General features: G+C 39.7%; 1 protein-coding gene across 2 annotated transcripts; it reads left to right on the forward strand.

Annotated features, from left to right (window-relative positions):
* TOM1L1 (target of myb1 like 1 membrane trafficking protein) lies at window positions 1-27,947 on the forward strand. Of its 2 annotated transcripts, XM_054221668.1 has the most exons (16): window positions 4,019-4,145; window positions 4,351-4,435; window positions 6,648-6,726; window positions 12,683-12,832; window positions 13,257-13,376; window positions 14,907-15,014; window positions 15,699-15,815; window positions 19,265-19,398; window positions 21,372-21,432; window positions 22,779-22,896; window positions 23,733-23,820; window positions 24,327-24,387; window positions 25,224-25,311; window positions 25,589-25,661; window positions 26,621-26,686; window positions 27,272-27,947. In XM_054221668.1, exons 1-15 carry the CDS (start codon window positions 4,088-4,090, stop codon window positions 26,682-26,684), a joined length of 1,404 nt encoding a protein of 467 aa, XP_054077643.1. In that variant the 5' UTR covers window positions 4,019-4,087; the 3' UTR covers window positions 26,685-26,686; window positions 27,272-27,947. The 2 variants fall into 2 exon arrangements, with proteins under 2 accessions (XP_054077644.1, XP_054077643.1); XM_054221669.1 differs by lacking the exons at window positions 4,019-4,145; window positions 4,351-4,435 and adding an exon at window positions 1-70 and having other exon boundaries at window positions 26,621-27,945.
* Window positions 27,948-27,995: the final 48 nt, after the last annotated feature.

Genomic DNA, 27,995 nt, shown 5'->3' on the forward strand with positions numbered 1-27,995 from the left:
CGCCTCTGGAGAGAAGCTGGGGGAACTGGATGATGCATCTTTGAGAAGGTGAACTTGAGAAAAGGCTTTGGTAAGTTTCCTAAATATACGACAGAATATTTATCTCCAGCCTTGATCCAGGGAAAAGGGAGGATTGTTTCCTGAAAGGGAGGAGAGGTAGGAAAGCTTTTGGATTAACAACACATCATGAGGGTAGAATCCCAGAGGGAGGTAATGTGTAATATCTTTAAAAAATTAAAAAAAGCTAATAGATATAAAATACTTGTTTCTGAAAGATTTTACACTCAGCCTTATGTAAAAGAAGGTATACGTTGTTTTAGTTTCAAATTAGCTGTGACTCCCATAGTGTGTTATTAAAAAAAAATAAAAATGTTTTTCACTTGGAATTCTCAGCATTTTAGAAGGGGGAGAAATACAGATTGTCCAACTTCATGTGAAAGTCCCAGGGAAGTGACACGTGCTGAGGCTGTGGGGTCCAGGAATTGTAGCACAGAACCGAGAGTGAGAAAACCTGTCATCCACTTGTCAGTCCTGAAAACTACCACATCTCTTACCTTCCTCTGCCTTCTGAGATCTTTGCATTGCATATACAAGATTATTTTTTTTTAATCTCAAATTAAAAGAACGCATTGTAACGCTAAAGAGCTGCATCTGAACCACATCGTGTATATGAGAAAACCCAATATGGCTGATAGGGTATTGCCTTTTCGATAGACCATCCTTCACTTCGAGTAGCCACTGCATGAAAAATGAGGATATTCGTTGAACAAGATTGCCCTCTGCAGGCCTCAGACACCTCCCGCCTTTGCTGCGATGCTTGTTCCCCTTTTCTACACAGCCAAATTAAATATGCTGCTAACATAATGGGGTTTGGATTTGAAAAAAAATAAAACAGTAATTACTTAAAGAGATATTTGGGGACAGCTCTTTATTCTTAGTGAGACCAGGTCCCAAACATTAATTTAATTTGCCTAAATAGCTCCTGATTAGGTTTGCTGTTATCTGAAGGCAATGAGCTAATGGAGATGATGCAGAAGGGATTTGATTTAGCCCTCTAGCTGTTTGTTCAAGTTGAGCTACCAGCACAGGCCATAACCAGCATCTGGTCTAATGAGCTACAGTGAGAATCCCGCTGATTGTATCTTTGTTGTACTGGATAACAAGGAAGAATCACACTAAAATAGACTTCTGGTAAAGGCTGTGAGAGTAAATACAGCTCTTGGGAGATAGAGGAGGGAATACTTTGCAACTCCTCACCTAATCTCTGCTGAATAATGATCTTTTAAGAATCTCTCTCGTTTTTAAACTAAACCAAAAATCATCTCCATGGTTTATAATTTTCATATAACAAGTAACAGCAGGTACGAGTCAGTATCATAAAACAGTGTATGAATACGACAGCTGTTTAAGTATTTCACTCGATGTGTTGTGTCTATGTGATTCCTTGAAAATAGGACTGAAGACTAAGGTAAAGGTGGGATTTTTAAAAAACTAAATCAATTATATATAACTCTGAACTTTAAAACCAGCAAAACTAGGTTGAACCAATATTTGCATAGCTATAGCAATTAGGGATGTGATTTTGTATTTTTAATTGACATAGCAACATCAACAAAACCTCTAGTACAAATAAAATTACATTGAGAAACCTGCTTATGTAGATCTAATACATGTTAGCTCAAGCGGCAGACAAGCTATGCCACTAAAGACTCCCATTTCAAAACATTTTGCAGAGAGAAATTATTTAGCCTCGTCCTTCTTTCCTTTTATAACATACTATTGTGTGCTGGCAAGAGATGGAAAATGTCCCTTAATAGTAATAATTAATACTATATCTGCAATAATAGTAAAATTGCAAAGAGTGCAGTAGGACTCTCCTGGGACTCTTTGCTCACTGACTCATAAATAGCAAGGACTCCAGCCCAGAGAAGGCTGAAGAGTCAGGCAGCCTTGTTTCAAGCAGAACCTGAAGCCCACTAGGAGTTCATAGATCTAGACTAGTAGCTGATTTCAATAAGTAACTTTAATCAGTAAATTCCAATGAAAAAAGACTTCATCAGATTTTTTTCCCCTGAGTAGCTCAATAAAATACACTCTCTGAAACAAGATCTGACTCAAATTGCAGGTTTAACAACGGCTAATTTAAATAGGCCCTTATTTCAGTTTTGGTATTAAAAGAGCAAATGAAATAAACACCTAAGTTTAGAGGACGACTTCTGCAACGAAGAATAAATAAACAAACTCCTGTTTTGACAGATGATGTCTGGCTTATAACCAATTGACAAGAATAACAGAAGCATGGAAAATTGAGGTGCTTTCATTAGAAACAGTCTCAAATGGAACCTCACCAAGCTGTATGAGGAACTCTGCCCACTTACTATAGAAAAAGTAAGAAAAAGACTTAGCTGCTACATTCATTGTACACGATCAACTTGCCTAAAAGTTCTCATAGTAACTTGGTTTTTTTAGAGATGCTTGCAGGTACACGAAAGTGTTCTTCTCCAGCCTTTATGTTAAAACCATCCAGTAGATGGGGCCATAGAGTTATTCAAAATGCGAAAGTAAAATGAGTTTATCCTAGGAAGAACGCTCATAATCAGTGCAAATACAGCTTTGTTAATTCATGAAATTCTAATGTCAGGCAAACAATTTATTTGGTTATATCATGTTCTGACTGTATGACTGATTAAGCTGTATTCAAATGCTAGTTAATATGATTCCGTATTTGTTTGATACTGAAATAATTACAACTCCCAGTCAACAAAAATTACAGCAGAGGTTTTAATTTTCATTCATGCTACATTCGTTCCCAGGTTTTGTACAGGTCTGAGATAGACTTGTGATGAAGTGACACAATGGAAGTCATTGATAGTAATTGTAACAAGAAAGTCCCACGCGTGGAAACGTATATGTGGCGAGAGGAACGTGTTAGTGGTTCCTACATAATACAAAGGTTGACTATGAATGTAACTTACGTGCACTAGGGTTTTTTTCTCTGTTTCTTTGAGATCTTTACATCTGTTCCCGTTAAATCTGTGAAACAGAAAAGAACATGGGTTTCAGAAAACAGGTATGAATGTTGCAGGAGCAGTGGTCAGCCCCAGTGATTTCATGGTGGTAGGCACTAAAGTCTGCGTCTGCATACAGGGTGCAGTATGGTGTAGCAGAAGTTGTCACTCTTGCTGTGTTTGCAGTCATCTTTTAAAATGAATTAATTGTGTGTAATCAACCAGCAAATTGCATCAGGTATCAGTTTAAAAGTGTACATTCTATTTTGCTGCCTTTGAAAACCCTGATTTTCTGTGGTCTTGTACCTGAAGTGAAGGTCTTAACATTTGTATCATAAAGCTGATCCTTTGAATCAGTTCTGCTGTAAAAAGTTCTTCAAAATACATGAAAACCAAAATTACCATTGGTCTCGTGCGTCACTGAACAGATCCATGGGGTGAGTGCTGCAAGGCAGGTATTTTTTTCCCCTTTCCACTGAAGTAAACACAGATTTCCAACTCACAGGTGCCAACAGGCACGTTGGAGCCCCTCGGTAGGTTCGACCCAGGTGTTCTGAGCTTTGCCTTACGAAAGGCCAAGTTTCTCGTGGTTTCAGCTATTAATCCCCATTTAGGAGGTGGCTGAGGGACCTCTGAGTTTGCCATAAGCCGGGGGTCACACGTTAAACACTGGCCAAGGAGCAGGGAAAGGAGGTCGTGGCCACGCGATGGACTCAGTGGGGCGCTCTGGGCCCGCGGCCGAGGCGCGGGGCCCACCCGACGGTGGGGCACAGCCGTGAGGGGCCGGGCTGCCCCAGCCCTGGGGCCGAGCGGGGCCGCTCCCCGCCCCGCGTTAGCACTTACCCCGCCGCTCCGCGGGCGCAGCAGCCCTGTAGTCCTGCGGGGGCGGCGCTGCCCGCCCAGCCCGGCTCGGCCTGGCCCGCGATCAGCAGCGAGGAGCCGCGACGGCACCTGGAGGCGGCTCCGCCCCAGTCCCAGGAAGGGAGCGACCAGCGGGGCGGGAGGGGAGCGGCCGGATCCGGCGGGACGGGACGGGGCTGCCGCCCCTCAGAGGCCGCGCGACTCTATCGGCAGCGGCCATGGCTTTCGGGAAGGCTCCGAAAGACCCTTTCGGCACCGCCGTGGGCAGCCTGGTCGGTGAGTAACGAGGGGGCGCCGCCGCCCGCGCGCCCTGCCCCGCCGCCCCCCTGAGGGGAGCCGGGCGCCGCCGTTTCCCGCTTCGCTGCCCGGGCTGTGAGGGGCGCGGCGGGACGGCGCCTCCCCGCTCTTCCCGCCTGGCGGGGCTCGGCGGCCCGCGGGGTCCCCGGGCGTTGCTGTACGGCGGCTCCCCTTGTCCTTTCAGACCGGGCGACGTGCGGAGCGCTGCAGACGGAGGAGTGGGGACAGTTCATGCACATCTGCGACGTGATCAACGCGACGGAGGAGGGGTGAGCGCGGCGGGGGCTGTGGGCCCGGGGGTCTCTCTGGGCCGGAGGGTCGGCCGGTGCCGTCACCTGTGGGAAAGGAGAACAGCCGGGTTTTCGTCTTAGAGGTAGCAGGCGGCGTACGACGCATATGTAAAGTTACCCAAGTGTGAGTAGCAGCAGGGAGCAGGTATCCTTGGCTCTTAGGGAAGAGTTTTGCCTGTTTGCGCTCCTTACTCAGCCATCAGGACTCGTAGGGATTAGACTTGTAGGTGCTATCCCATAGACGAGCGCTAGAGAAAGGTTATCACATGGGTTCTTACTTGAGCCTGGCATATTTTATGTAACCTGCACTGCCAGTCAGTGCCCTTGTGCTCTGCAAAACCCATTTGGTTGCCTACAACGCTGTTTAAAACTGTGTGCTTTCAACTTAACCACAGTTCCCCACCATGCATTTTCTCAACCAACCTACCGCACAGCAGGAGCGAAGCGATGGCTGGGTTTCTGTTCAGTGGGATCTGTTGTATCAGTATATGTACCTGGGACTCCTGGCACAGAGGTGGCCTCTTGACTGAATGGCCACATTCTGGTTTGCTCAGCCACTTGCTGCTTTGTGCTTCCTTGTTCGCACCTGTAAAAAGGGGAAAAGAAAATTTGTTCTCATGTAAGATCTGCTTCAGCATTGCATTGCAAGAACTCACTGCTAGCAGTGGCATGTTTTCACACCGACTGGAGAGCTTTCTCTAGGAGAATGAGGTATGCCTTAGTTTCTGCACAGGTATCTTTTTTTTATATCAGCTTTTCCTTCCTTTCATTTTTTATGGATCCCACACTCTCACCTGTGGCTCTTAGAGCTTGGAAGGTCAGTAATAACTCCCCTCTGGTTATTGCCATAAGCAACACCATGCCTTGACCTTCAGTGTTAGTTTTTATGTGGAGCTTCTATGTAACAGAGCTTTTTTTAATAAACAGTTTCCTCTTGTGCGCAGCTTATGCTAACAGAGGAACTCGTTATAACTTCCTCCTAAGCAACTACTGCTAGTCACAGTCTGTAACAGGATACTAGGAACAGCAAAACTGCTGTATCTAATTAGGCGAATGGTTATTTTAATGCAATATCCAGCTCCTGAGCAGAGTGTTTCCAGATGCTTCAGTGAGAGAAGCAAGAAGCAGGAGTGGAATAGTAATAGTACGGCTTTCTGTAAGGGAAAGTTTTCCTCTCCAGTCTCGTGCTCCCATCTGTCACTAGATTCTCTACTGGTATGACATAGGATTAAGAAAAATAGAGAAATCTCTTCTTTTTTCCTGATGAAGTACGACAACATTTCAAACTGAAAAATGCAGTAATGGTAAATAGCTATTTAATGTCATTGGCTTTGAAATATTTTCAACAAAGATTTCTTTTTTTCTTATTAAAACACTGCATTTATGCATATTGCTCCATCTTAGATTCTAGAGAGATCCTAAAGAGACTTTAGGACATCTTGTTTTTGTTGATCATGAGCATTGAGCTGGCTTTAATAATTGTACACATACAATTGTAATTGTATGATAGCCCATATTAATCAGGCAAAACTGTTTTCCACGTGTGATAAGCTTGATGCCATCTTCCACCCTTTTCCTCCTACATAGATAGTTAAAAGATAGGGGGTGTATTTATAGAAATCAAAATGACTGTTCTAGAAATGCCACTATCTCTGGGGTGGAATGGGTTGTCCACCTGTACATGGTAATTATTCAGATGAGTTAAAAGCATCCTGCAATTATAAGATTGGAAGTTAGCCAAGACACCCCAACTCCTGACAGCTCTCCCAGGAGAATATTTTTTAATTGCATCATACATGAAAAGTAGGTACCAGTCAACTCTTGATGCAGCTGGCAATTGATACACCCTTTCATAGCAATAAAAGCTAGATAAGTAAATCTATTGTACAACAGTGAAATAATATAATTTTGGAGGAGACTTTGCAGAGGAGCGTAACTTTATTTCTCTGCACAAGTCTCTGGAGTAACGCACAGTCTGCAGTAGCAAACCTGATTCACCACTCCAACTCAATGCTTAAGTGATTTTGCTGAAATCAATGGGGCAATTGCTCTCGTTCTATGTGGGTGTAAATACAGAGATGAATATGGCCCCATATCTCAGGCTGGTTTTTTTGGCTCTTGGATGAAGTTACAAACTAGAAAAACAGTCTGACTTCACTGGTAACTTTTTCTACTTAATTTCTTGTCACAGGCCTAAAGATGCAGTTAAAGCGCTAAAGAAAAAGCTTTCAAAAAACTGTAACCACAAGGAGATCAGGCTTACCCTGTCCGTAAGTACAGCTATATTTATATTAATTAGACACTGAGAAGGAAAACATTTTAAACGATAAGGTGGCATGCAAATTATCACTGACACAACTCTCCGGGATGTTTTCTATCTTTGTGTGTACAGCACTACCACAGTGTAGATCAGGTGGTCTGCTGGTGTTCTGGAGAGTCCTGGATGATGCGAATTCTTAAATTTATTGTTGCGATTTAGGTTTTTTTTAAACTTGTACTACGTAAAAGTAGTATAGTTGTTATTTACTCCAGTGATTGTACTTCCATGAGTGCCCCACCTGTTTGTGAAAGATATGGAGGTTGGGATATTACATAAAAGCTACATTTGACCATTCTGTTACCTTGTGGTACTGAGCTTAGTTAAACTAAGCTTGGTATGCAGCAGGGTGGAACGTGTGTTATCGTGTATAAATGAGAAACTTGAATGAAAGGGTAACAATGGCGAGTTAAGCAAGGCAGCAAGACACAGGATAAGCTACATAAGATTCAGATGTTATGACTAAAGGTTGGAGTGGCTGGGAATATCCTTGTTTGAGATAATCTGGCCTCCAGAATCTGACAGTGTTTCTGAACTATCCCGGAGTTTGGGGAAGTGATGTGATTTCAGTCAATTTAAGGTTTACTGAAGTATGTTAACGTAGTTCTCTGTTCTCCACTACACCAATAATGTAGGTAATAGCAGGAAGTTCCTAACACTGTCAAAAGTCCAGAGTTCACAGATTGAATTACTCTTGACTAACAATAGTGCAACTATGAGGAGAATCATACCACTTGTATTTTAAGTTGTTGGGGATTTGTGTCTGTCATTATTTGTCTAGAAGTATTTTCTTCACCATTTCCTTTTTTGAGGTTGGAGAGGCCTGTCTGCATTACACTGAGTACTATTACTCATGGGTTTGGTATTTGTTGTGCAAAATCATTATCTATATCAATATGTGCTGAGAAGTGATTAAGGAAGATGGGTGGTTGATAGTGTCAAATTGTAGGTCACTTAGCAATTGCCCAAGTGTCTCCTGACAAGTTAGAGATGCAGATAGATGTGTTAAACATACCGATGTATACCTTCACCTCGTTCCATTTCCGCACTTCTTTCCTGGCTTCCTTCTCCACTGTCTTATGAGTCACCTTTTTGTGTGTTGTATGTGTTTGCATAACAGAAACACTCGGTTTCCACTGTAATTGCAATCCCTGTATCAGATCTGCTTTCTTTCTCCTACAGTCTTTGTGCACCTAGGTCCTTTTCTGAGTATCTAACACAGTCAACTGTAGTTATGATAACCTAGTGCTTAGATTTAGGAGCCTTTCTTTGGATATTTACTCTGCAGATACACCCAAGGTGACATTATAGCTTAGCTCTTAAGAACATAAAAGTGGGAGAAGGGTCTTGTTTCAGGTGTATCCATGGAAGAACTTTATCACATTGACCTGGAAGCTCGTTGTATTTGCTCGCAGATGGAGATTGTACCACGTTTCAGTTGTGCTCGTAGTTCAACACCTTCTCACGGTATCTTTACCGTTCCAGGCCCCTTTCTCCATGTCTGTTCTCACCTACCCACACGTACGCATGTAACTGTGCCTGCCAGGCAATCACATCCTTTTGGCACAGCTTCTGTTTTCTGACTGCAGGTTTTTTCTCCCTGAGTTCCTTTATCTTTTTGTTGTTGTTGTTTTGGGGTGTTTTTAATAAGTGCCAGCCTTTCCTGTAACTCTCTTCCTGCTTCTGTTCATATGTAAAAATCTTCCATCCTTGCCTCTACCTCTGCTCCGGCTCCTTTCCTTTTTCTGGTTTTCTTCCGGTACTGCCATCAGTTTAACATGTGTGAAACCTTTGCTTTGAGGACCTCATTGCTGACCGTGTATGACTTTTAACTCCTTTGTTCCTAAATCAGTCTTTCTATGTGCTGTGTCTGCTGGTTTGGGTTCTTGATTGCCTCAATGAAGTCGTTCCTGTTTCCCATTTTGAAATGTTTACATTGGAACAGCAAATCATTACAAATGGAAAAACAGAAATAATTTTCAATTCCTAAAACACAAGCCTCCCCCCATGCAGCTCTTATCTCTTAAAAATTGTTTTTCTCCCAAATTTCTAGAAAAGTAAGGACTCTTTGATGAACTCTGAGTTTACTTACTGTGTGTCCTACAGTAATTGTGGTCCTCCTGCTTTTGAGACTGTACATCAGTTTGTCTCTCCTACCTACATTAGAAACAACTAAGAAGGCAACAGATCTACAAATCACTTTTCTTTTGAAACGTACTTTTTTCCATTTTTATTTACTCCACCTTGAAATTCTAGAATTTAATCTTTCTAATGACACTGCTTAAGGAGCTTATTCCCAGAGAATACACATAGAGGAAAATGTGAAAGTCTTTATCTGAAGTAGCACAACTGCACATGTTGTCTCTGGTTCTGTCATCAAGACGTGTTATATCTCAACAGCGTCTTCCTTTCTGGCTCATAGATGCATGTTTATTTACTTGGAGGAAGAAGGGTGAGTGCCAGCTTTATAGTGTGTTGGTTGCGGCTTGACTTCATGTACTCTGATCTAGTGACGTTACCTGTTGCTTGTGAAGTCATGTGGATTGAGGTGTATGCATATCAGGCCATGAAGTTGTTTCATGCACAGTCTTTGATAAAGCCAAGAGATCAGGCTTGATAGTGGTGATTTTGCAATCAGAGTGAAGAGATTAGAACTTCTGAGCAGGAACTCAAAAAAGTGTGTGTTAATTGACTCCTTATTACTAATAGACTTCAGATACTAAACTCTGTTTACGAAGTGAATGCTGAGATACCTGTTCAGTTGTCTTGGTTTTGTAAAACACTTAACTGCAGTTCCCTGGTTCTGATCCCTGTAAGGTCTTAGGAACTGAACAGCACATGGGGAAGTAGTTTATTGAATGTGTCTCTCTGTACCTGTGTCCACGCACACACACGCTCTTACATACAAAGCAGTGGGCAGAAATTTAAGATGGAATTATTGTTTCATTTTTTCATTACATTGTTGGAAAATATTTTAAAAGAAGTCATTGGATAGGTTTAAATCTTGGAGTTTGTTTTTTTTTTTACCTTAGGCTTTTTTCTAGTTTTCTTTTTAATATTCTGTAAGTTTTCAGATGTAAAAAAATAATAAATTAGCATGGCAAATGTGACCTTCATATTTTCCTTTAAGTTAACATTTCACAAAGCAGAGGATCTTAAAAACGTGAGGGAGCCCTCCAGCTCCTCAATCAAAAAAGTCCTAGTCAATTTTTTTACAATTTATGATATATATAGGCAAAGAGGAAAAGGAAAGGAGCATTGAGTGGGAGTAAAAGAAATCCATATTTCAATATCTTATATATATATATATATATATATAAAATTTGAAAAATTCAAGACTTCTGAAAAAGTACTAATTTTGAAATGCAGAATCTTGGTAAAGTCTACATAGCCACCACACTATAAACGATGAATGGGAGCTGAAAAAGCTGCTCGTATAGGTTCCTTTTAAATACTGGCACTTGGAAATAGTGCCTTGGTGTTCAAAAACTCTACTGGGTAGACATCAGTATATGTTTAGTAGAGTGTAATCCTGGAGATAGATTAATGACTTGTTCCCTTTGAGTCAGAAAGACAAAGAAGCAAACTGTTTATCTGTGTTTTCTTGCATTCACCTTAGGTCTGAGAAGTATCCGTCACAGTTTGGTGGACCATACCTGTCTGCTTTAGATGAGTAGATAGTCCTACTGAACTCTTGAGTGTGGCCTCTTACTGACAGGGAATGTAGCTGACTCTCTGTTATCCCCATGAACGTCTGCCTTTTTTGTGTCTGCCTTACAGTTTGTCTTCACCTCTGTTCAGATGCATTTTATTGTTTTCATTTTGTGTTGCTGTCACATGATCCAGAGAGCTTTGATTCTGCAGTTTGCCCTCCTTTTTGCTCAGTGCACATCTCTTTTCAACTGGATGTCTGGGATCAGCTAGCCAGGAACATAGCAGCTCTGTCAATTCCAACAGTTCTCAGGTCCTGCCTATCATTTAGAGGAAGTTTAATGGTTTGCTTGAAGTTAATTTGCCTGTTCTGTTATTAAAACAAGTTTCTATTGAGATTCCATTGTGCTATGTGGAGCAGTGGTTGATTTGGCCACCTTGGATCTATTCATTCCAATGGAACTGCTTGGGAAGGTGAAGTCCTATTTGCAACAATAAATAACTATATTGAAATTCTAATGAAAGATGTTATTAGCATGAAAGTGGCTTGTTCATGAATGGTCCAGTTAAAAATAATTGAATCAAATTCTTCTTTTTTTTACACCAGCTTAGTTTTACTCTGAGTGGCGCGTACTGGCGTAATTGAGCGGAGGATCTAGCCTATTAGTTCAGTACTTTCATTCAGAGCATAAATACGCAGTCCCTTAAGTAGAGAATTAATAATAGGGAGTAGCATACCAAATTTCCCATGCACTGGGTTGAAAATTTTTTACACAGACCATCTTTGAAGTAGTGCACAGGCAAATTATTTGGTTTATTAGCATATGTTTCATGTACTCTTTCAAATGAAAAATAATGATTCGAGCCAAGATTTTTTTGTAATTATCTCTCAGTTAGTTTTTTGCACAGCAGTCTGCCAGTGTCTCTTTGTTCTACCCTGTTTTCATTTCAGCAATATGTTTTCTTCTGGTTTCAAACATCTCCCATAAGTTCCTGATCACACTGGGAAAAAAATCCCCAAGTCCTGAGGCTAGAACATGAGTTACTAAAATTATTTCAACTTAGTCAAATATAGTCTGCTCTGAATAGGAAAGTATATTTAACCTACTTTTATCAAGATTACAATAGTGTCCTTTAAAATCTGTGTATCCTTTTGAGAATATATCCTGTCTGTTATGTGATTCAGGGGAAGTTTTGTCTCAAAACACATGAAATTTTGGAAACTTTTCTTAATTTCTACACTTTGCTTTCACCTTTCCATGTTCCCTCTTAAATCGAGAGGAGAAAATAAAGGTACGGTAGAAGAGCAAAAAGCACAAGAGCACATTTTTCTTTACGTGGGGCATCATAGTCCTGTCATTGATCTCCTGATTTGAGCCAGGCAAGATGAGTTCTGTTCCTGATTCTGCACCTGATTTGACTAACCGTAGTTTCCTGTTAAGACTTGCGTTAACCTGATTTCGGGTGACTGGGACGCAGCGACTGCTTTTGATATCTCTTCTGTAAAATGGGAATTGTAATCAGCTACCTCCAGGTGTACAAGGGAGAAGTATTATGTTATTATCACATACTGCTATATTTGATAGGGCAGACATGTTGCTTGCACAGATCCTACACTGAGCATTCCAAGCAGAGTTTTGGAAGTAGGCTTCTTTTGTGAAGATGAATCTGACAATTGGAACAATTCAACTTTTCTGTTCCAAATCAATGTGACCTTTAAAACGTGTGAAGAAATCGTAGTCCAAGTTGTTGAATTTGTTCTTTTCCATTTTTTCATTAGTCTCTGGCTTACAGGACAAATTACAAGAAAGGCATTTAGTAATCTTATTTCCTCTCTTGTAGAGCTCTTCAGAATCTGTCAGACTAGGATATCTATGTGCTAGGCAGTGAATTAATTCTATTACTGAATCTGTACAAGTCGTTTTTTAAGCTATGGGCGGCTTTCATGCTGTTAAGGTACCGTATGTTCAGTAACTGCTATGACATGGAAACAAGTGTGACCATACTTCTCTGTTAAAAATAGTTTAACTCTGGCTAACACATCTCATTTTGTATTGCATAGGTATAACAGTGTGCACAGTGAGCTACTGTTTCCCTGTAGTAACCTTATCAGACGTTCTGGTGAGATTGCTGGCCATAATCTGTTCATATCCATTCGTACTCTTCCCCATAACACCTTGGAACAAAAGGAAACAAAAGCAGTTAAGTTGTGTTTTTTTCCCTAGTATCTGTGTAACAGAAGCTTTTTGTGTGCGCAGCTGCTTGACATGTGCATAGAGAACTGTGGCCCAAGATTCCAATCTTTAGTTGTGAAGAAAGATTTCTGTAAAGACAAGCTGGTGAAACTACTGAATCCAAGATACAACCTGCCAATTGACATGCAGGAGAAAATCTTGACCTTTATCATGGTAAGTCCAGAGCAAACAGTAGATGTTTATGTCTGTGCTATGTGGTAAGCATTTAATGATGCAGCCTATTCCTGTAACATACTTATCGGAACCTCTTCCTAAAGCAGACTTTATTCTTGCTGCTCCTGCTTCATGCAGGAATAGCACAGACTGGAAGACAAAGAGAGGGAACTGGAAAACTGTCAGCTTCCACCTTTTATATTCCCTTCACGGTCTGTGTATGTGCTCCCTCTGTGGTTGCACTTAGCAAGCAGGATGAGAGGTAACTTTGGAGCTTTCGTGGTTCCTGCTCCTTTGAATGGAGTTAGCTGGAGTGGATGGACGGAATGACCTGTCTTTAGGACCACATGTTTTAGAAGCGCTTGTCTGATCCACCGACTGTCCATTTTTGTGACTGTTACTGTTCCTGTTATTTCAAAACTAGACATGGGCCCGAGGTTTCCAAGGAATGGTGGATGTGAGCGAAGTAAAAGAAGTTTATCTAGAATTGCTCAAGAAAGGAGTGGAATTTCCATCTTCTGACACCAACAGAGGGGGACCTAAGGTGGGGATACACAAGGATATTTCGTTAACTTTTGTAAATCAGAAATGGGATGTGTTAATTGTATGAGTTCTGTAGACAATGAAGGTGTGTTTGTTTAGGGGTTTGTTTTTTTTTTTTATTTGAATGCTCCAGGGCAGAATGTGACCAACCTACTTAAGCATATGATCAGGAATTGGTTTCAATTATAAGAGCCAAGATAACAAAGAAACCTGGCCTATATAATAGTTTATTTTATTTCAAACCACAGATTAGTGGATATGTTCTCAAAAAGGAAGTATCTCTCTCTTGAGGCTTTCAAAGTGTGTAAAGGATTTGCGCATGCTGTTTACCTCAAAATGAGTGAGAGTAGAGCGCTCCAAATGCATCAACTTCTGAAAGCCTCAACTAAAACGAGAAAGATTTTAATGAAAACACGTACTGTTCAGAATATGAGTATTATCTGTCTTTAAACCAAGAGAGGTAGGAATCTTTAAGAAAATATTATTGTCTATATATGTCTCCAGCTGTTTGCACAGCCTGTACACAATAAATGTTATTTAAGCATATGTCATAGGTATCATTGTGTAGCATCTAGGACATTAAGCATGCCATGAGCATTGGACATCAGCTGAAAATACAGTGCATGTTTTAAGGCTGTTCTTTCCAGAATTTTTTGCCCTATGAGAAAAGTTTTCACAACAGTTTTGGGATGTGTGAAAGCCATCCACCACTGTGTGGAACCTTGCAATTACAGAATTAAATGTCTGCAGTCAGTGCAGACAGGAATGGCTCAGGTTTATCCTGAGTTTGATTTGATGATTGAATAGTGGAGTGCACAGAAGCTTATGTATTCAAAGGTTTTTTGAACAAGCTGTATGGAGAATGCCCTCAATAAACAATATTTCCTTTTTCTCACCAAGTACAGTAGACAAAATTCTGTCTACCATGTGTATCTGCCAGTTAAAATCAGTGGCAAACTTTCTGCTTATCTCGGCAACAGCAGACCTGAACACAATTTTTAGCTCTGTCTCTAGGAAGTGAAGGACTTGAAGTGTGTAGTCTTGTGTAGGTTGGGTTTTGGATTTGGATTTTTTTTTTTTTTTATAGCAGTCAGTTCAAATGCAGTGCAAGTGAAGTGAAAGTGTTCTAGCTTTTCGTCCCAGAAGGCCTTCGTAGTTGATCATCTGTAGAGCCCTAGACTTAACCCCCCCACTGGTTCCAAGTATGATCGCATTCTAAACTATCCTTTGTAAAGTTGCCGTGGCAGTTTGGGAAGGACTCTTGGCTATTAAATGGCTTAAGAGCTCAAGAAGCTAGCCTGTTCTTAGCCATTCCCGCTTCATCCTGTGGAATTTACTTGCAAACCCATTTAAAAGATATCTGAATTCCAAACCTCATTTCATTACGAAGTAGCCATTAGATTTATTCTTGAAAATAGACCTTGCTCAACAAATTCCCTGGGAGCATTGATTATGAAAAGGCTGATGCCCAGTTGTTTAGTCTGAAAAAGATGTTTTGTAGCTCAAGCTGTGTTCTTTTGTCTCTCCACAGACTTCATCTCAGCCGTCTACCAAGCCATCACCATCTTCTGCTACTCCTGCAAAACGTTCTTTACTGCCTCTTCCCACAGGACCAACATTATTGTTGACTCCTGAGCAGGTGCAGTACTACAGGTTTAGAGGGGGGCGGGTCCACTTGAAATGTACTAGTAGCCTGTGATTTCAACAACCTGGGTGCATAGACCACGGGAAGGGAGCATCAGTTCAAGTGGCATAGTTCTATATTTCTGGTTTTAGGCTTGTTCTCCTGAAGATGTTTTATATGGTGATGTGCCAAAGCAGAGTAGGCAGAAGTGAGTTCAGTAAATGCCAGGCTGTACCCCAACCAGAAAGTGGAATCATTTACTCAAGTGTGAGAATATCTAATGATCTCTGACAATGTTGTTATGCAAATTGATAAAAGTTACCTCAAAGATAAGTGAGGAAGCCAAACTTACTTTTGCATAAGACTTGTGTGAAGAGATTATTCTAAAAAGAAGAAAGGAAAGGACAGTTCACTTCCATTCCTGCTTGGCCTGTAGGTAACTAAGAAAAGTAACAGCAACATTAGTGAGAGGGATTAACTGTAAGAAAAATGAGTAGTACTATCAGATTTGTATTTTAGTTTGATTGCACATACAAAAGCTGAGCTAACTCCTTCCTTTTCGTGGCATGTCACAAGAGTAAAATAATGCTAATTTGGCCCATATTATACCTAATAATAAAGAAACTACATATTAGGGGTAAGAATTGTTCTGCTCACTCTGTTCACCTACACAATATTCTCTCATGTTGAACCCAACAGATTGGGAAACTGTACAGTGAACTGGATATGGCAAAAATGAACGTAAGAGTCATGTCATCAATATTAAAAGAAAATGTTCCTGGATCTGAAAATCCAGATGATATGAACCTTTTACAGGTATGTGATAATTCATTGGTAGGGGCTATTGTTTTGATTTGGTCAAAGTTGATTTTAAAACATGTTGAGTCCTTTCTTGTAACGTCTGGATTCAGATTGCCACATAGAATCCAACAGCAGGTTTCAGTCTCTGCTTTTGCTCTGCTTTCTCTTGTCTTCTTCACCTTCCCTTGACATCTAGATAGTCAGGAAAGGACAATACAGCTTGCAATGCAAATTTAAGCTCTAGGGAATTCCAAGGGCAAAGGAATTTCATAATGAAGTGTTCTCTGTTAAGCGTGTTTTGTCAAACAGCCCCGAGAACATTCCAGTTGAACGCAGTTGGCTTGTGGGAAAATAGATGATGACACAGTCTGTCTCTCATATCCGTCCTGGAGTTTTCAGTGCCCTTTTTATTATTACCGGTACCTTAAGGCAGACTGAAGGCCAGTGAAGAATATGAAACATTGGGTTTATATGCGTGACCTCAAAGATTGGGAGCTGTGCTGTAGATGAATCCACGTGCTCTTAAAGTGTAGCCTGAAGGAAGTGTATTGCAATAGTCCAGTTTAGGTTTGACAGTGAACATGTAGATGTTATTCTTTCTGTGATGTCATTTCTTCTACTTGCTCATGCTGTATTTTCTATTTTAGAAATTAAAAATGCAGTATTACTTTAGCATTTCAATAGCAACCTGTCCCTGGACGTTTTTGTATTTCATACTGTCTGCAAGAATTTAAAAAGCTTCTGTTGCACCCTTCTGTTTCTAAACTTACCTCTGAACTTTTATTACGAGGAAGCATTTTTGGTAATTTGTCAGCATTGAATGTGTTGGAGAAGTGATTGGTGTGCTACTTTTGCCCAGTGGAGAATTTTTCCTTTGCAAGGAACCCTCATTGGGTGCTCTTGGTTTGCCTTCAAGGTCATGCTGTTCAGCTGTGTCCGTTTATGGATTGGTTTGCAACTGGAGGTGAGATATGGAGAGATAGCAGCAGTTTGCCACTATCTCTCATCTTTAATGACAGGCAGTGCTGCTGGTCTGGGGAAACCAGACAGGAGATGGGCTCAATCTCTCAGTATTTTTTGTTCCCCTGGAAATTGCTCACATCCCCAACAGTGTTTCCCTTGCAGAGATTTGTGGAGCTACAAGTCCAAGGAGGAAGGGCTGGCGAAGGAGGGTCTGAGCCAGAGTAGGCTTTAAAACATGGGCAAGTAGCTGTTGCAGTAGAGTGCAGAGGGCTTGCCTTGCCTGCACTAAAGGATTGAGTATAGGTTGTTCCAGCAATGGGTGCCACCAGCTAATCTATGGCTGTTCTATGCACAGTACTTTACCTCTGTGGTGGTGCTTCCAACAGGGAGGTTGCCAGTACACTGGTTTAACATACTTGGCAACCTCTGTCCAGTCCATGACAAGGTAAGTGTTTCTGGTTGTGAAACGGGAAAAGTATGTCTTTTATTTCCTGTCTCCTACCATAGCCCTTATGCATGTGAACGCACGGATAAGGTTGCCCACGCTAAACCAGTGAATTCTTATTGACACTCCCAGTAATAAAATTGTTGGCAAAAATTTGAGAACAGGGTGTGGAGTTCCCATTTGTGGGCAAGTGACTAAAAACTCATTTCTTCTATGTTAATTTCACTGTTGTTCTTTCTCTTCTTTTCCCCTGTGCACTGAGTGGTATAAAGCATCAAGCATGGCTAGCCTATTAATAAACAATGTTTAATGTTCCCTTTTGTTTGTAGCTCTACTTGGATTGCTTGGATTAGGCTTTTGTTGTCAAAGAACAGTCCTTTACTAAAAAGAGGTGCTCGTTTAGGCTTTGACTTGGAGACATTAATTTCAGTCCTTCTGATTGTCTGGAGTCTCTCAATAAAAGCTGTAGCAGGGTAAACTGCTACAGTAAAACAACATATTTTCAGTTCTGTAGCGTCATTAGTGGCTAGGCTCCTCCCTTTCTCCACCCTGTTCTGGGCAAGGCTTAAGATCGCAGATCTGACTTGAAATATTGTGCAGACCAGTAACATAAGTTAAAGAATAGCTAAAGCTCAGTATCAGGCAAGAAGAGTAACAAACTTTTGTACTGGATAATGAATAGGCATGCTTGATGGACATGCAGGAATTTGCGTCCAGATCATCAGCTGGTAAGAATTAGCACAAATTCATTGGAATCACTGATGATTACTGTACCAACTGGTTGTCCATCATTGTAGAACTCCAGGTTTCAAAACATAAGACCACAGGCATCGTTGTGGATAGGAGCAAAGCCTACCAAATCCACGCTTGAAATGAGTGTCTCAATTTTCTTCTCTAGTGAATATTAATCTGTACAAAGGAGCTAGTCCGTCTGTATAATGGAGTCATAAGAAATACACGTTTTTTTTAAATGTAGATCAGGTAGTAAAGCGTGGAGTTGGAGAGGTTTTAAATTTCATTACAGACATTAAACTGAATACGTTTTTCTGTGTTTTATCCTGGGCTATGAAGATTGAGTACTGGAAGGTACAATACTCTGTAATCCTTGTGCAGATTTGGCAAAGGAGTGCAAAACTTCTTTTTACAGAAATAAAATCATTTATTTACATGAAGTATATGTTTTTTGATGAAAAATCAGATCACTTTGAAAGTAATACCAGAGCAATTTCTGAATAGCAGTGTGCAGATAGAGTAATTTCCCCCCCCCCTTTTTTTTTTTTGTTTCCTCCTTAAGTGGAGCCTGCCAGCATTTGCAAATGCACTGTGGGGGGGAATAAAATGTTGGCTGAGTTGAGGTTCCTGTTGCTAAAGAATTTGTTTCTTTGAACATGCAAAATCTGCAGTAGAGAGGAATATAAATAAACTATCTTGCATTTCAACTGGCAATAATGCAAAAATCTGCTCAATAAACTCTCATAATTCTCCTATCAACTGATTCTGCTAGGTTTGTGTTAGTTTCTCAGAAAGTGCATAGGTTAAGTGCATCCAAACTTCCCCACTTAGAGCAATACTTAGAGCTAGAGACTTGTGTCACAGAGCACTTCTGCCCTTTGGACTGCTATTGTTTTTTCTTCAAGCAGATGTTTAACAGGATCACATTCATTACATCCATGTGAAGTATCCTGCTGAGTTTAATCGGCTTCAAACAGGATCAAATCAAATTTGCTCTGCATCGCCCAGAGGGGTCGTTGTTATTTTGCAATTTGTAATTTTGACTTTAGAGATAGATATATCTCTAGAAATAAAGGTGGGTCAAGAGGTAGGGATTAGGTAGGAGTGCTGGCTGTGATGATAGTAGATGTCACCCTGCCTTGCAGAGATCAAAGACATGAAAATTATGCTATTTGCAATGTTTGGTATGTGTGTGGTTTGTGTAAATTAAGGAATGTTACCTGTGAGTCTGCAGTGCTCAAGTGTCTTGTCGTTTTTCTCCAGAACTGACAAATTGGGAGACCACAGTTACGATTCTTTTTTTTTCTTCCCCTGCCTTCGGCAGAAACTGTATAAGACCTGTCGGATGATGCAGGAGAGGATCATGGAGTTGTTGGTGACAGTGGAGAATGAAGATGTGATAGTTGAATTAATACAAGTAAATGAAGATCTAAATAATGTCCTTCTGGGACATGAAAGGTAAGTACAGGACTTCTCTCCTCGCGTTTTTGGTATCCTAACCGAGTAAGGGTACTTAATGCTCTATGTCTAATGTTGATCCTCAACAAGGAGACAGATTTTATCCTTAAATCCAGAAAAGAAACGTGATTGCAAAAAGAGAAGATTGTGTATTTGTCTTCTCCTAAACACTTCAGGAACAGCTTATAAAGGTGGTTAGAAAACCATTATACTGGGGTAAAACAAGTTAACAGCACAGGCAGGAAATCAGATGGATGCACACAAACAAAAATTATTTTGGAATTTGATGTTCCTTTTTGGTACTGCACAGAGAATTTGTCATCAGTCTGCTACAAACCTTTTGGTACTGGTGATGGTCCTTATCTCTGTTAAGCGTATACACTTCCAGAAAAGAACACTAGTTCTCCTTTCTGAACAACTTTGACAGTTTTACTGCAGAAATTGGCCATGGAATGGCATTCTGCTTCATTGCATGCTAAAGAGAGTCGCTTGCTTTTCTCAACTGTATTGAAACACGCTGTTCTACTTGTCTTACAGCACAAAATGTTTCTTTCTTTCACACATGGAAGCACCGCAGTGCTTGTGTTGACATTCTGTGTTTGCATCTATTATGTCATTGGTGGCATTACTAGATGCTAGCAAAACTGAAATTAACTTTAAACTCCAAATTTGAGTATTATCCTTCAAAATATCACAGTGAGTATACTCTCAGAGAGTATTCTGGTTTAATAGGAAATAGCCTTCCATGTTAAGTAGTTTACATCTTCTCCATGGCTAAGAAATGTTATAGAAATCTTTATACATCAAGTGCAATGGTTCATCATAGTCATCTTTTCTTTTTAAACCTCTTCTGAATGCTGCACTGAAAATATCAGTAGTGTTTCTAAGCGTCACAGCACGAACTTTGGTTCTAATGTTGACAACATTTAGTTTTTGTTTATGGTTAAATCTTATGTCTACAGCAGTGTTGACATTTTTTACAGTAAGTGCCTTGAAAAAATAGCGTGCGCACTTCTTGCTTTAGGAGGTTTTTCATTTTAGTAAAGCAAAACTAGAATTCTGTTCAGCTTCTCTAAATCAACTGAAGTCAGATGCGGGCTTACGTTTTTGTTACAACGGCTGAATACTGGCAAGGCCAAAAACCTCTTAACTATCAATAGTAGCTTGTGGGTATAATTCAAGCAATTCCTTACGAAAGACTCACCTGGTGATTTAAGGAGCAGTTAATTGGCTGTTGTGAAACTGGACAGAAAACTACTGCGTTTTAGCAGTGTAATGTTATGGTTTATGTGTGATGAGTCTCCCTGGGTGCAGAGGCACTGATTGCACTTCAGATTTGGTAGGTATTGAAATGTATTGGGTTAATGTTTGCAGCAGAAGATTTGTTCTTTGGAACTCCCTCTGAACAATGAGATCTGTAAAGGGCAGACCGATTTTAACTAGCTGCATCTGTTTCAGACTATGGGTATTGTTTGAATACAAGTCATGCTGCATTTGCTGTTCTGATTGTTAATGTAGAGTCTAAATGAAACCAGGAGCAATCACCATTGTGCAATAAACCGGCCTCATGTATGTAGCAATGACTCCCTCTAGTGGCTCTAACAACTTTTCAGTTCTTCCTGTAGTTCAGATAAATATTTTATGTTCTGCAGCTGGAAAAGTTTTTTGGTTTTTTTTTTCTCCTGTTCCTCCCTGCATATATACTGTCTTTGTGGGCTTCACCAGTTCAGTAACCCAGAATAGCAAGTGCAGTTGTGTAGACAGTCTCATGTCCATACCACTTGGGGCTCTTCTGAAATGGATTGGCTTATGGATGCTGAATATCACTTAGCTGTGTCTCCTCTAGCTCTAGTGCTTGTTTAGCACTTCTGGAATCCTTTGATAGTCAAGCTTTGATTATAACTGGTTTCATATTCTTACAAATGACATCACAGAAATGTAAGAATGAGCACTTAACTCTGCAACTTCAACAGGTTTTCTCGAAACAGAGTTCGTTTTTTGGAGAATCAAAGAATACAACGTGAACGCACAGAGGTGAGTAATTATAGATGAACTCGTGAATCGCAGGACTGTAAACATTCCTTTTTCCGTTCATTGTGAAAAATACACTTTTAATAGCAGAATTTTATTCTCTAGTTGAGCGGTACAGGAGACAGCAGGCTGATACTACTCTTACTGATTTTCTGAAGTCTCACTTGCAGAATTTCATGCAAATTCATGTAACTAAAGTAACAAATAATGTAAAATTGAAAATGGAAGTTTGGTCAGGAAAAATGAGATCTATTCAAATGAGAGTTTATTACCTCTACAGCTAAGCGCTATTATCTGCCATATACAAAATGAGGAACCATAATGTTTCTTTTCATTTGCTCTCTGTTAAGCATTTATAGGCTGAAATACTATTACGCTATCAGAATTCACTATTACTGATGTCTTTTTCTGAGTCAAAGCTTTTTTGGAATTGTGAATAATGGCTTGTAGCAAAGCTTTAATGACTATCCTTTATTGATTGATAATTGTGGAGTCATCTAGGACTCAATATGAAAATGACTGCATTGTGACTGCTGAAATACAGCTGACAATTATTGAAAAAAACGTAGAAGAGTGTCTTGTTCTCCTTGAAAAGCCACTATTACTACATTCTGATTATGTAGGTGGATGTTTTTGCTTGATGGATGTGCGGTTGGATTCGTTAATAGTCAAAATGGTGCAGTCTGTGCATTTTTGTATTATTCAGGAGTCTCCAAGTTTAAAATACATCATCTTTTTCTTTTTTAAATCTGGTGTGACCAAACCCATATGATTCAAGCATGTTGTTTTATTAAAATCTTTGGTTAGCTACATTTTTAATTCTAACATATTCACAGGAGGAACAAAGGGAACCCTTTTCTGTGTCCTAGCAAATATTGTTGTGGTTTTGAACTTTTCCTATCAAAACAGGACTGAAAAAAATCTGTTCCCTAAGCGTGTATCAAATCTCAATAACACCAATAAGTAGCATAAAAATAGTTGTATAGGATCAGTCAGAAGATTGGTATGAAACTTGTATCTAAACAAGTTCACAATTGCTTTTTAGAACTGAGTTTGCACTGTTTCCTACTTCGGAATTGTTTTCCTTAACTTTTTGAAAAAGCAGCCTTGCTGAAACTGATCTTTTCTGGAAAGCATTTAATATTTCATTAGCTATCTTTCACGCACAAAAAAAAAAAAATAATCCTGGTCGTCTTTCATACTTGCCAATTTTTAATATTATGATTTTTAAAGTTTATATTCTGTGAAAATAGCAATTTGTTTAACACTATACAAGTTCCTTTAAAAGAAAAAACAAAAAACCACAACCGAGAAACTCCAAACAACTTTATTCCTTTTCAAATGTTAAGCTGTACAGGAAACAGCCATCTGCTCCCTCAAGTGATCTACTTGACCTCTCCATAGATTCTCCATCTCCTGTGTCAACAGTGGTGCAAACTGACTCTGCAGCGTCTCCTTCAGGCCTTAGTAAGTGATGAATGCACATTGCCCTTGCAGTCTGGCTTCCTAAAGCAAACCAAGAGCTTAGTGGAGGAATCAAGAAGTTTCTTGTAAGAAAGAAAACAAAGACACTCCTTAACTTTAATGATGTTCCTTAAATCTCCTTAAAAGGAGAACTGATGCGTTTACATAGGAAAAAAATGTAAGCTAGTATAAGATTGCCTGTGTTTTCTTTACAGTGGAAGCAACAATCTTTTCTCCCATTACATAAATTTGAACAGTAGAACATGCTCTGGTTTCTATTACAATGAAGTCTGTAAAACAGCTCTGTAGGCTTGGAAGAAAGAAAGAAAGAGAGATACGCTTTTCTGATACCCTCTTGATGTCCTGAGTTTTTTCAGGAGGCCCTTGGTGTTAGAAACAGTTCACCTTGAGAAAGGTATTTATCTCCTCTAACTTTAGACTTCTTTCATTGTCAGAGGAGTGAGCTACTAACTTTTGGTACCCTGAATTACTGTTTGCAGAAGCTCCTCCTAGGGGAGTCTGTATACAGAAGTTAAAGGTGAGAATTTCCACCTGGGTATAAATGCCTGTAATTCCATTTTAATCTTTTAGAAATAGTGAAAGCGATCTTAAGTGGTGTCTACCATATATAGCACTACTGATGGTTTTCTGACGTTTTAAGGAAATAAATACATTGCATCTCAAACCTTTTCATGCCTTTCATGTGATAAAAAGCAATTTGTTTCAGATTCTTTATATGCCTTCCAAACAAAACTTTACCTTGCAGTGTTCATAGTACAAGTAACTAACATTTGCTTAAAAACGTTTAAATGATCATTAATTATCACTTTGAATTTCAGATTGCGTATCTGCAGATAAAAACAGGCATCATCCATCAATTTATCCACAGCTAGATTTAGCAACTACTACAAACGCTCAGCAATTCCTGTGAGTAATCTCTTAACAAAAAATGGTAACAGATAACAGAACTTCAGAGGTATTAGTACTCTGATTCATCTGAGGAATTTATAGAAAGCTCTGAGAACACAGATTTCCTACTTTTACACATTAGTCCAGTAAAACAACTCAAAACTACCTGTGTACTAGACGTTGCTTAAAAATGCACTGCTCCTGCAGCACTGTTTAGTCATAGATATAAATTTATCTCAACAGTCAAAACGTACTTGAGGTATATATAACTTTCTGCTTGAGTGTTGCCAATGCTGCAATGAAAGGGAGAAGCAGATGAATTGTACAGGTCAATAAGAAGAGTTTAAGACAGGAGAGGTGTCCTTGTAGTTCCCTCTTACATGAATGGGACAGTGGCCCACCTCCCCATGCTGCTCTCAGTTGTGACATAAGATAAAGACAGACCAGTAAAAAAATAATGTAACAATTGGAATATCCAGTTTTGATAGTTTCTCAGTTACTTTCAATGTATTACTCTCTCCTAGATTTGCAGCTGAAGCACAAAACAATAGTGTAAGCAACCCAGCTGGACATTCATATTGCAATGTGAGTAACACTCATGTTCAGAGTAATCATTCTTTGCTGGCAACTGTCAAAATGAGAACTGTTTGGATTTATCCCGGCTACTGTCCAAATGGGATACAAAGATCTGTTCTGTGGCTCTTCTCCATACATCAGGGAACACTGTATTTGGTGAACAGGGCAACTTTCCTCTTTTGATACCACAGCCGCTAATATGAAATCATATTTTCTTGGGTCCAGCACAATCTCAGGGGAGTTTGCAGAAAGCAGTTACTCTATTGGTTGTGTTTAATCTGTTTAATCTGTTGCTGTGTGAAATAAGATGAGATCTCCCCCAAAAAACCCCACAAGCACCAAACAACACACCAAAAAGCCCAAACACTTAAAAACCAGGTACAGTTTAGGACAGATGGCATGTGCTGCAGGCAAAACACCCGTAACAGAAGGAATGCAAAGAATATGAAGGGGCTTTGAAGGTAATGTTATGAATTTCAGTGCTATTCTGTGGTAGGCAGCATGAAATAGAAAAGATGAGAAGCAGGCCCCAAACACACCTGCATGTACCCTGTTTTAAACGGCAAGTGAAAGCACGTATCTGTATTGTGAATACTGCGGTCTTTGAGTCTGTGTAGTGTAACAAATTACACAGAAGTAAATTGTACAAATGTGCTATAGATAACACTAAAAGATGTTTGAACTTTGTGCGAAGAATGGAGATTAATGAGATTAGTAACTGTTGACCTTAAAATTTACGTGCTATAGTCTCAGAGTTTAAAGATAAGTCAGCAGTTATGTAAGTTAAGTCAAACTGGTTCTCATGGAACGATCTGTTCATGCTCTGTTTTGCTTGATGTCCTTAGTTGGCGACTCTTTTAAGCCCGGTGCCTCTGAATCCAGTAAATCCGCAGACTGGACATACTACATCATTAAATGGACTGTCACCAGCAGGTAATAAATACTGCAGACCACCTAACTTTCATGGAGATATATTTTTCTTGTTAGAACTTAAGGGCTTTACATAATGACTGTTAAAGACTAGCAGCAGCATCAAACATCGACGAAATCTCATATGCTCGTGGCTTCTCTTAGACATGTCTGTCTATTTTAGCATTTAAAGCAACTAGATGCATAGGAGATAGTCTGCTGCTTTCAGGAAGATATATTCTGTAAGCGTGCTTGTCATTCACATTTAAATCTGGATTATATCTGCCTCTCTATTCTTCAGCTGCATCAAAGAACAAGTCACAGTCACCTCATTACTACGAGATCATGGAATTTGATCCTTTGGCTCCCACTGAGTAAGTAACTTTTAAAATAGATACTATACAGTTTTCTGAAGTGCTGAAGGCAAGATGGCTTTTTCTTCTGAGTGAGAACACAGACCACACTATTTGAACTGCGTTAGCTGACCAACTGGATCACTAACGTAAATGAGAGTGACTGCATTTTGTACGTTTTCTTCCAATACTTCTGGCATAACGAATTAAGGAATGAACTCCTATAGTGTGTTCATTATGGTGTCTGTGAAACTGGTGGAGTAATTCGGTGTCAAAAATGATCTACTAAAATCCTATCCAGTGATATGAGAAGATGAATAAAGCTTGAATAAGGGTCCTGGTGGAGGAAGCTGATTGACGCTTCAACACAGGTAGTTCTGGAGCAAGGTAACGAAAGTGATTCCTGTTCACAGGAAATGTTTTTTAAGAATGTTGTTCTACTGCATATCAAGAAAATCCTCAATTTGAATATGAGCTACAAAGTTGGGGGGAGGATGCTGGGACTCTCCAGAGGCCCAAATAGTCAGAAAACTAATATGAAACTAAACGGATGGCAGAACTCTCTACCAGTAAATTGCAAAAAAAAATTGAGCCATCTACACAAAACTTATTTCCCAGGAACTGTCAAATTCTGAGGTAGAAAAATCTCAACAAAGTTTTTTCTTTATTTTTTTTTTAACTAGCGCAGTAACTGCATGCCATGTGGTATGCTTGCCACTTGCATTTTGCAGTCCTGTTCCCAAATCCATTTTGTCAAAATTGACAATGTCCAGAGGTGTCTCGTTAAATGTATAATCACAGGCGCCCCGCGGGATTGGCTCTTTGTTACCATGGAAACTTGGGCATCCTGCAGCTGATGCTACTCCATTTGGCAAACACTATGAACTCCTGGCAGTTTATGCTTGGGCAGGACTTCGTTAGTGCGTTTTGTCAAAATGAAACTGCTGTGATGTAGGTGTTGCCCTGTTCCCCTCTTTCAGAGCTATTTATGAAGAAATTGATGTCGTGCTGAAGACAGAAGTTAAAAAGGATACAGAATGCTGAAGGTGGAGTCTTTTACTGAACACACATTATTCTTTGATGCTGGTCCTGTGCAGCGCTTCTTGTAACGTACAAGTGAATAACAGAACAGGCTTTGTATGTATCGGAATACTAAACTGTGTGGAAGTTGAACAGTTACTTGGATCTACACTTGATAATTTGTCCTAAATGTTCAACTGTGTGTTCTTCAAGGTGACTTGCATGATTATTTTTGAAGTATTTTTGAGGCCTTTAAAATATGATTTCCAAATTCACCTGCGTATGAAATAACACTTGACACACAACACATGTAAACAAAAAGGACGCTTGCAAGTATTGAGGAAAGCTTTTCTTCCAAGTTAACTGTTCCTTTGCATTGTTTTACCGCTTTATGCAGCAAACAAAACAAAACGTTATTGTTTACAGAAACTGCAGAATCCAGTTTCTATTTTGGCCTCATTGCTGTCTGCTGATCTCCCTAGAAATTTATAAAGGGGGTTTGATATGTAGGACTTTTCTAAAATTGGGCCTCTTGATAGCTGTCTGGGGACATGCAGTGATACTTTCCTACATTCATATTCTGAATACAGATTTTGTTTTCTTCCTAAAAGCCTACAATATAGTTGGATTTTTGTCTTGCTAAGAAGCTGTGCTGGGACATGAGGTGCCGTCATCCATGATTAACAGAACAGGAAAAAACCCTGCTTGTTCCTATGTTGTTGTTGTTGCTGCTTTTATTTACGCAGTAAATATTGGAGGGGGATCAATCATTTCTTTCAATGTTCCTGCCCTGCAGAGACTGCTGTTCTGGTGAAGGAAAATATAATCATCTACAATGCAGATGAACAATAGTTACACATTTATTTTAGTCAAGTTGTTTAACCCTGTTAATAACAGTTTTATCTTTTAATAAGTGAAGTGCCTTATCTATTTTAATGCTGAATGTAAAGCGTGCACTTTAACAGATACAGTTCTCTGAATTTATAATTGATATAAAATTTGGGAACTTAGTTCATGTTCATAGCTCATAAGCTAACTTTGTGAAATACTGCATTATAAATGTTTGTTATGTTAACTGTTTAAGGGATAAGAAGTTCTCAGTCAGTTTTGCAATTTTTGTAGCATAAAATTCCAAATAAAAGCAAATGCTTACTGAGACATTAACATCATCGTTTCTGAGTTTTTACCAGATGACACGCGTATTCCGTGAAATACTAAATGTAGACAGTATCGGAAGTATTTTAGTGTGAATTTGTGGTGTTTCATCGCATAGTTAGCAATTTTGCAGTTTGCTGTAGGACCATTAGAACCCCTTACTTCCATCAAAAACAACCT

Source organism: Rissa tridactyla, chromosome 15 (assembly GCF_028500815.1).
Source record: "Rissa tridactyla isolate bRisTri1 chromosome 15, bRisTri1.patW.cur.20221130, whole genome shotgun sequence".
In the NCBI taxonomy this organism is placed as follows: Eukaryota; Metazoa; Chordata; class Aves; order Charadriiformes; family Laridae; genus Rissa; species Rissa tridactyla.

What these genes read in the sequence shown, in the direction of transcription:
- TOM1L1 (XM_054221668.1), top strand. Translation starts at nt 4,088, where the DNA reads ATGGCTTTCGGGAAGGCTCCGAAAGACCCTTTCGGCACCGCCGTGGGC. An exon ending in CGCCGTGGGCAGCCTGGTCG is followed by an intron (nt 4,146 to 4,350) that starts GTGAGTAACGAG and finishes TTGTCCTTTCAG; the next exon opens with ACCGGGCGACGTGCGGAGCG. An exon ending in ATCAACGCGACGGAGGAGGG is followed by an intron (nt 4,436 to 6,647) that starts GTGAGCGCGGCG and finishes TTCTTGTCACAG; the next exon opens with GCCTAAAGATGCAGTTAAAG.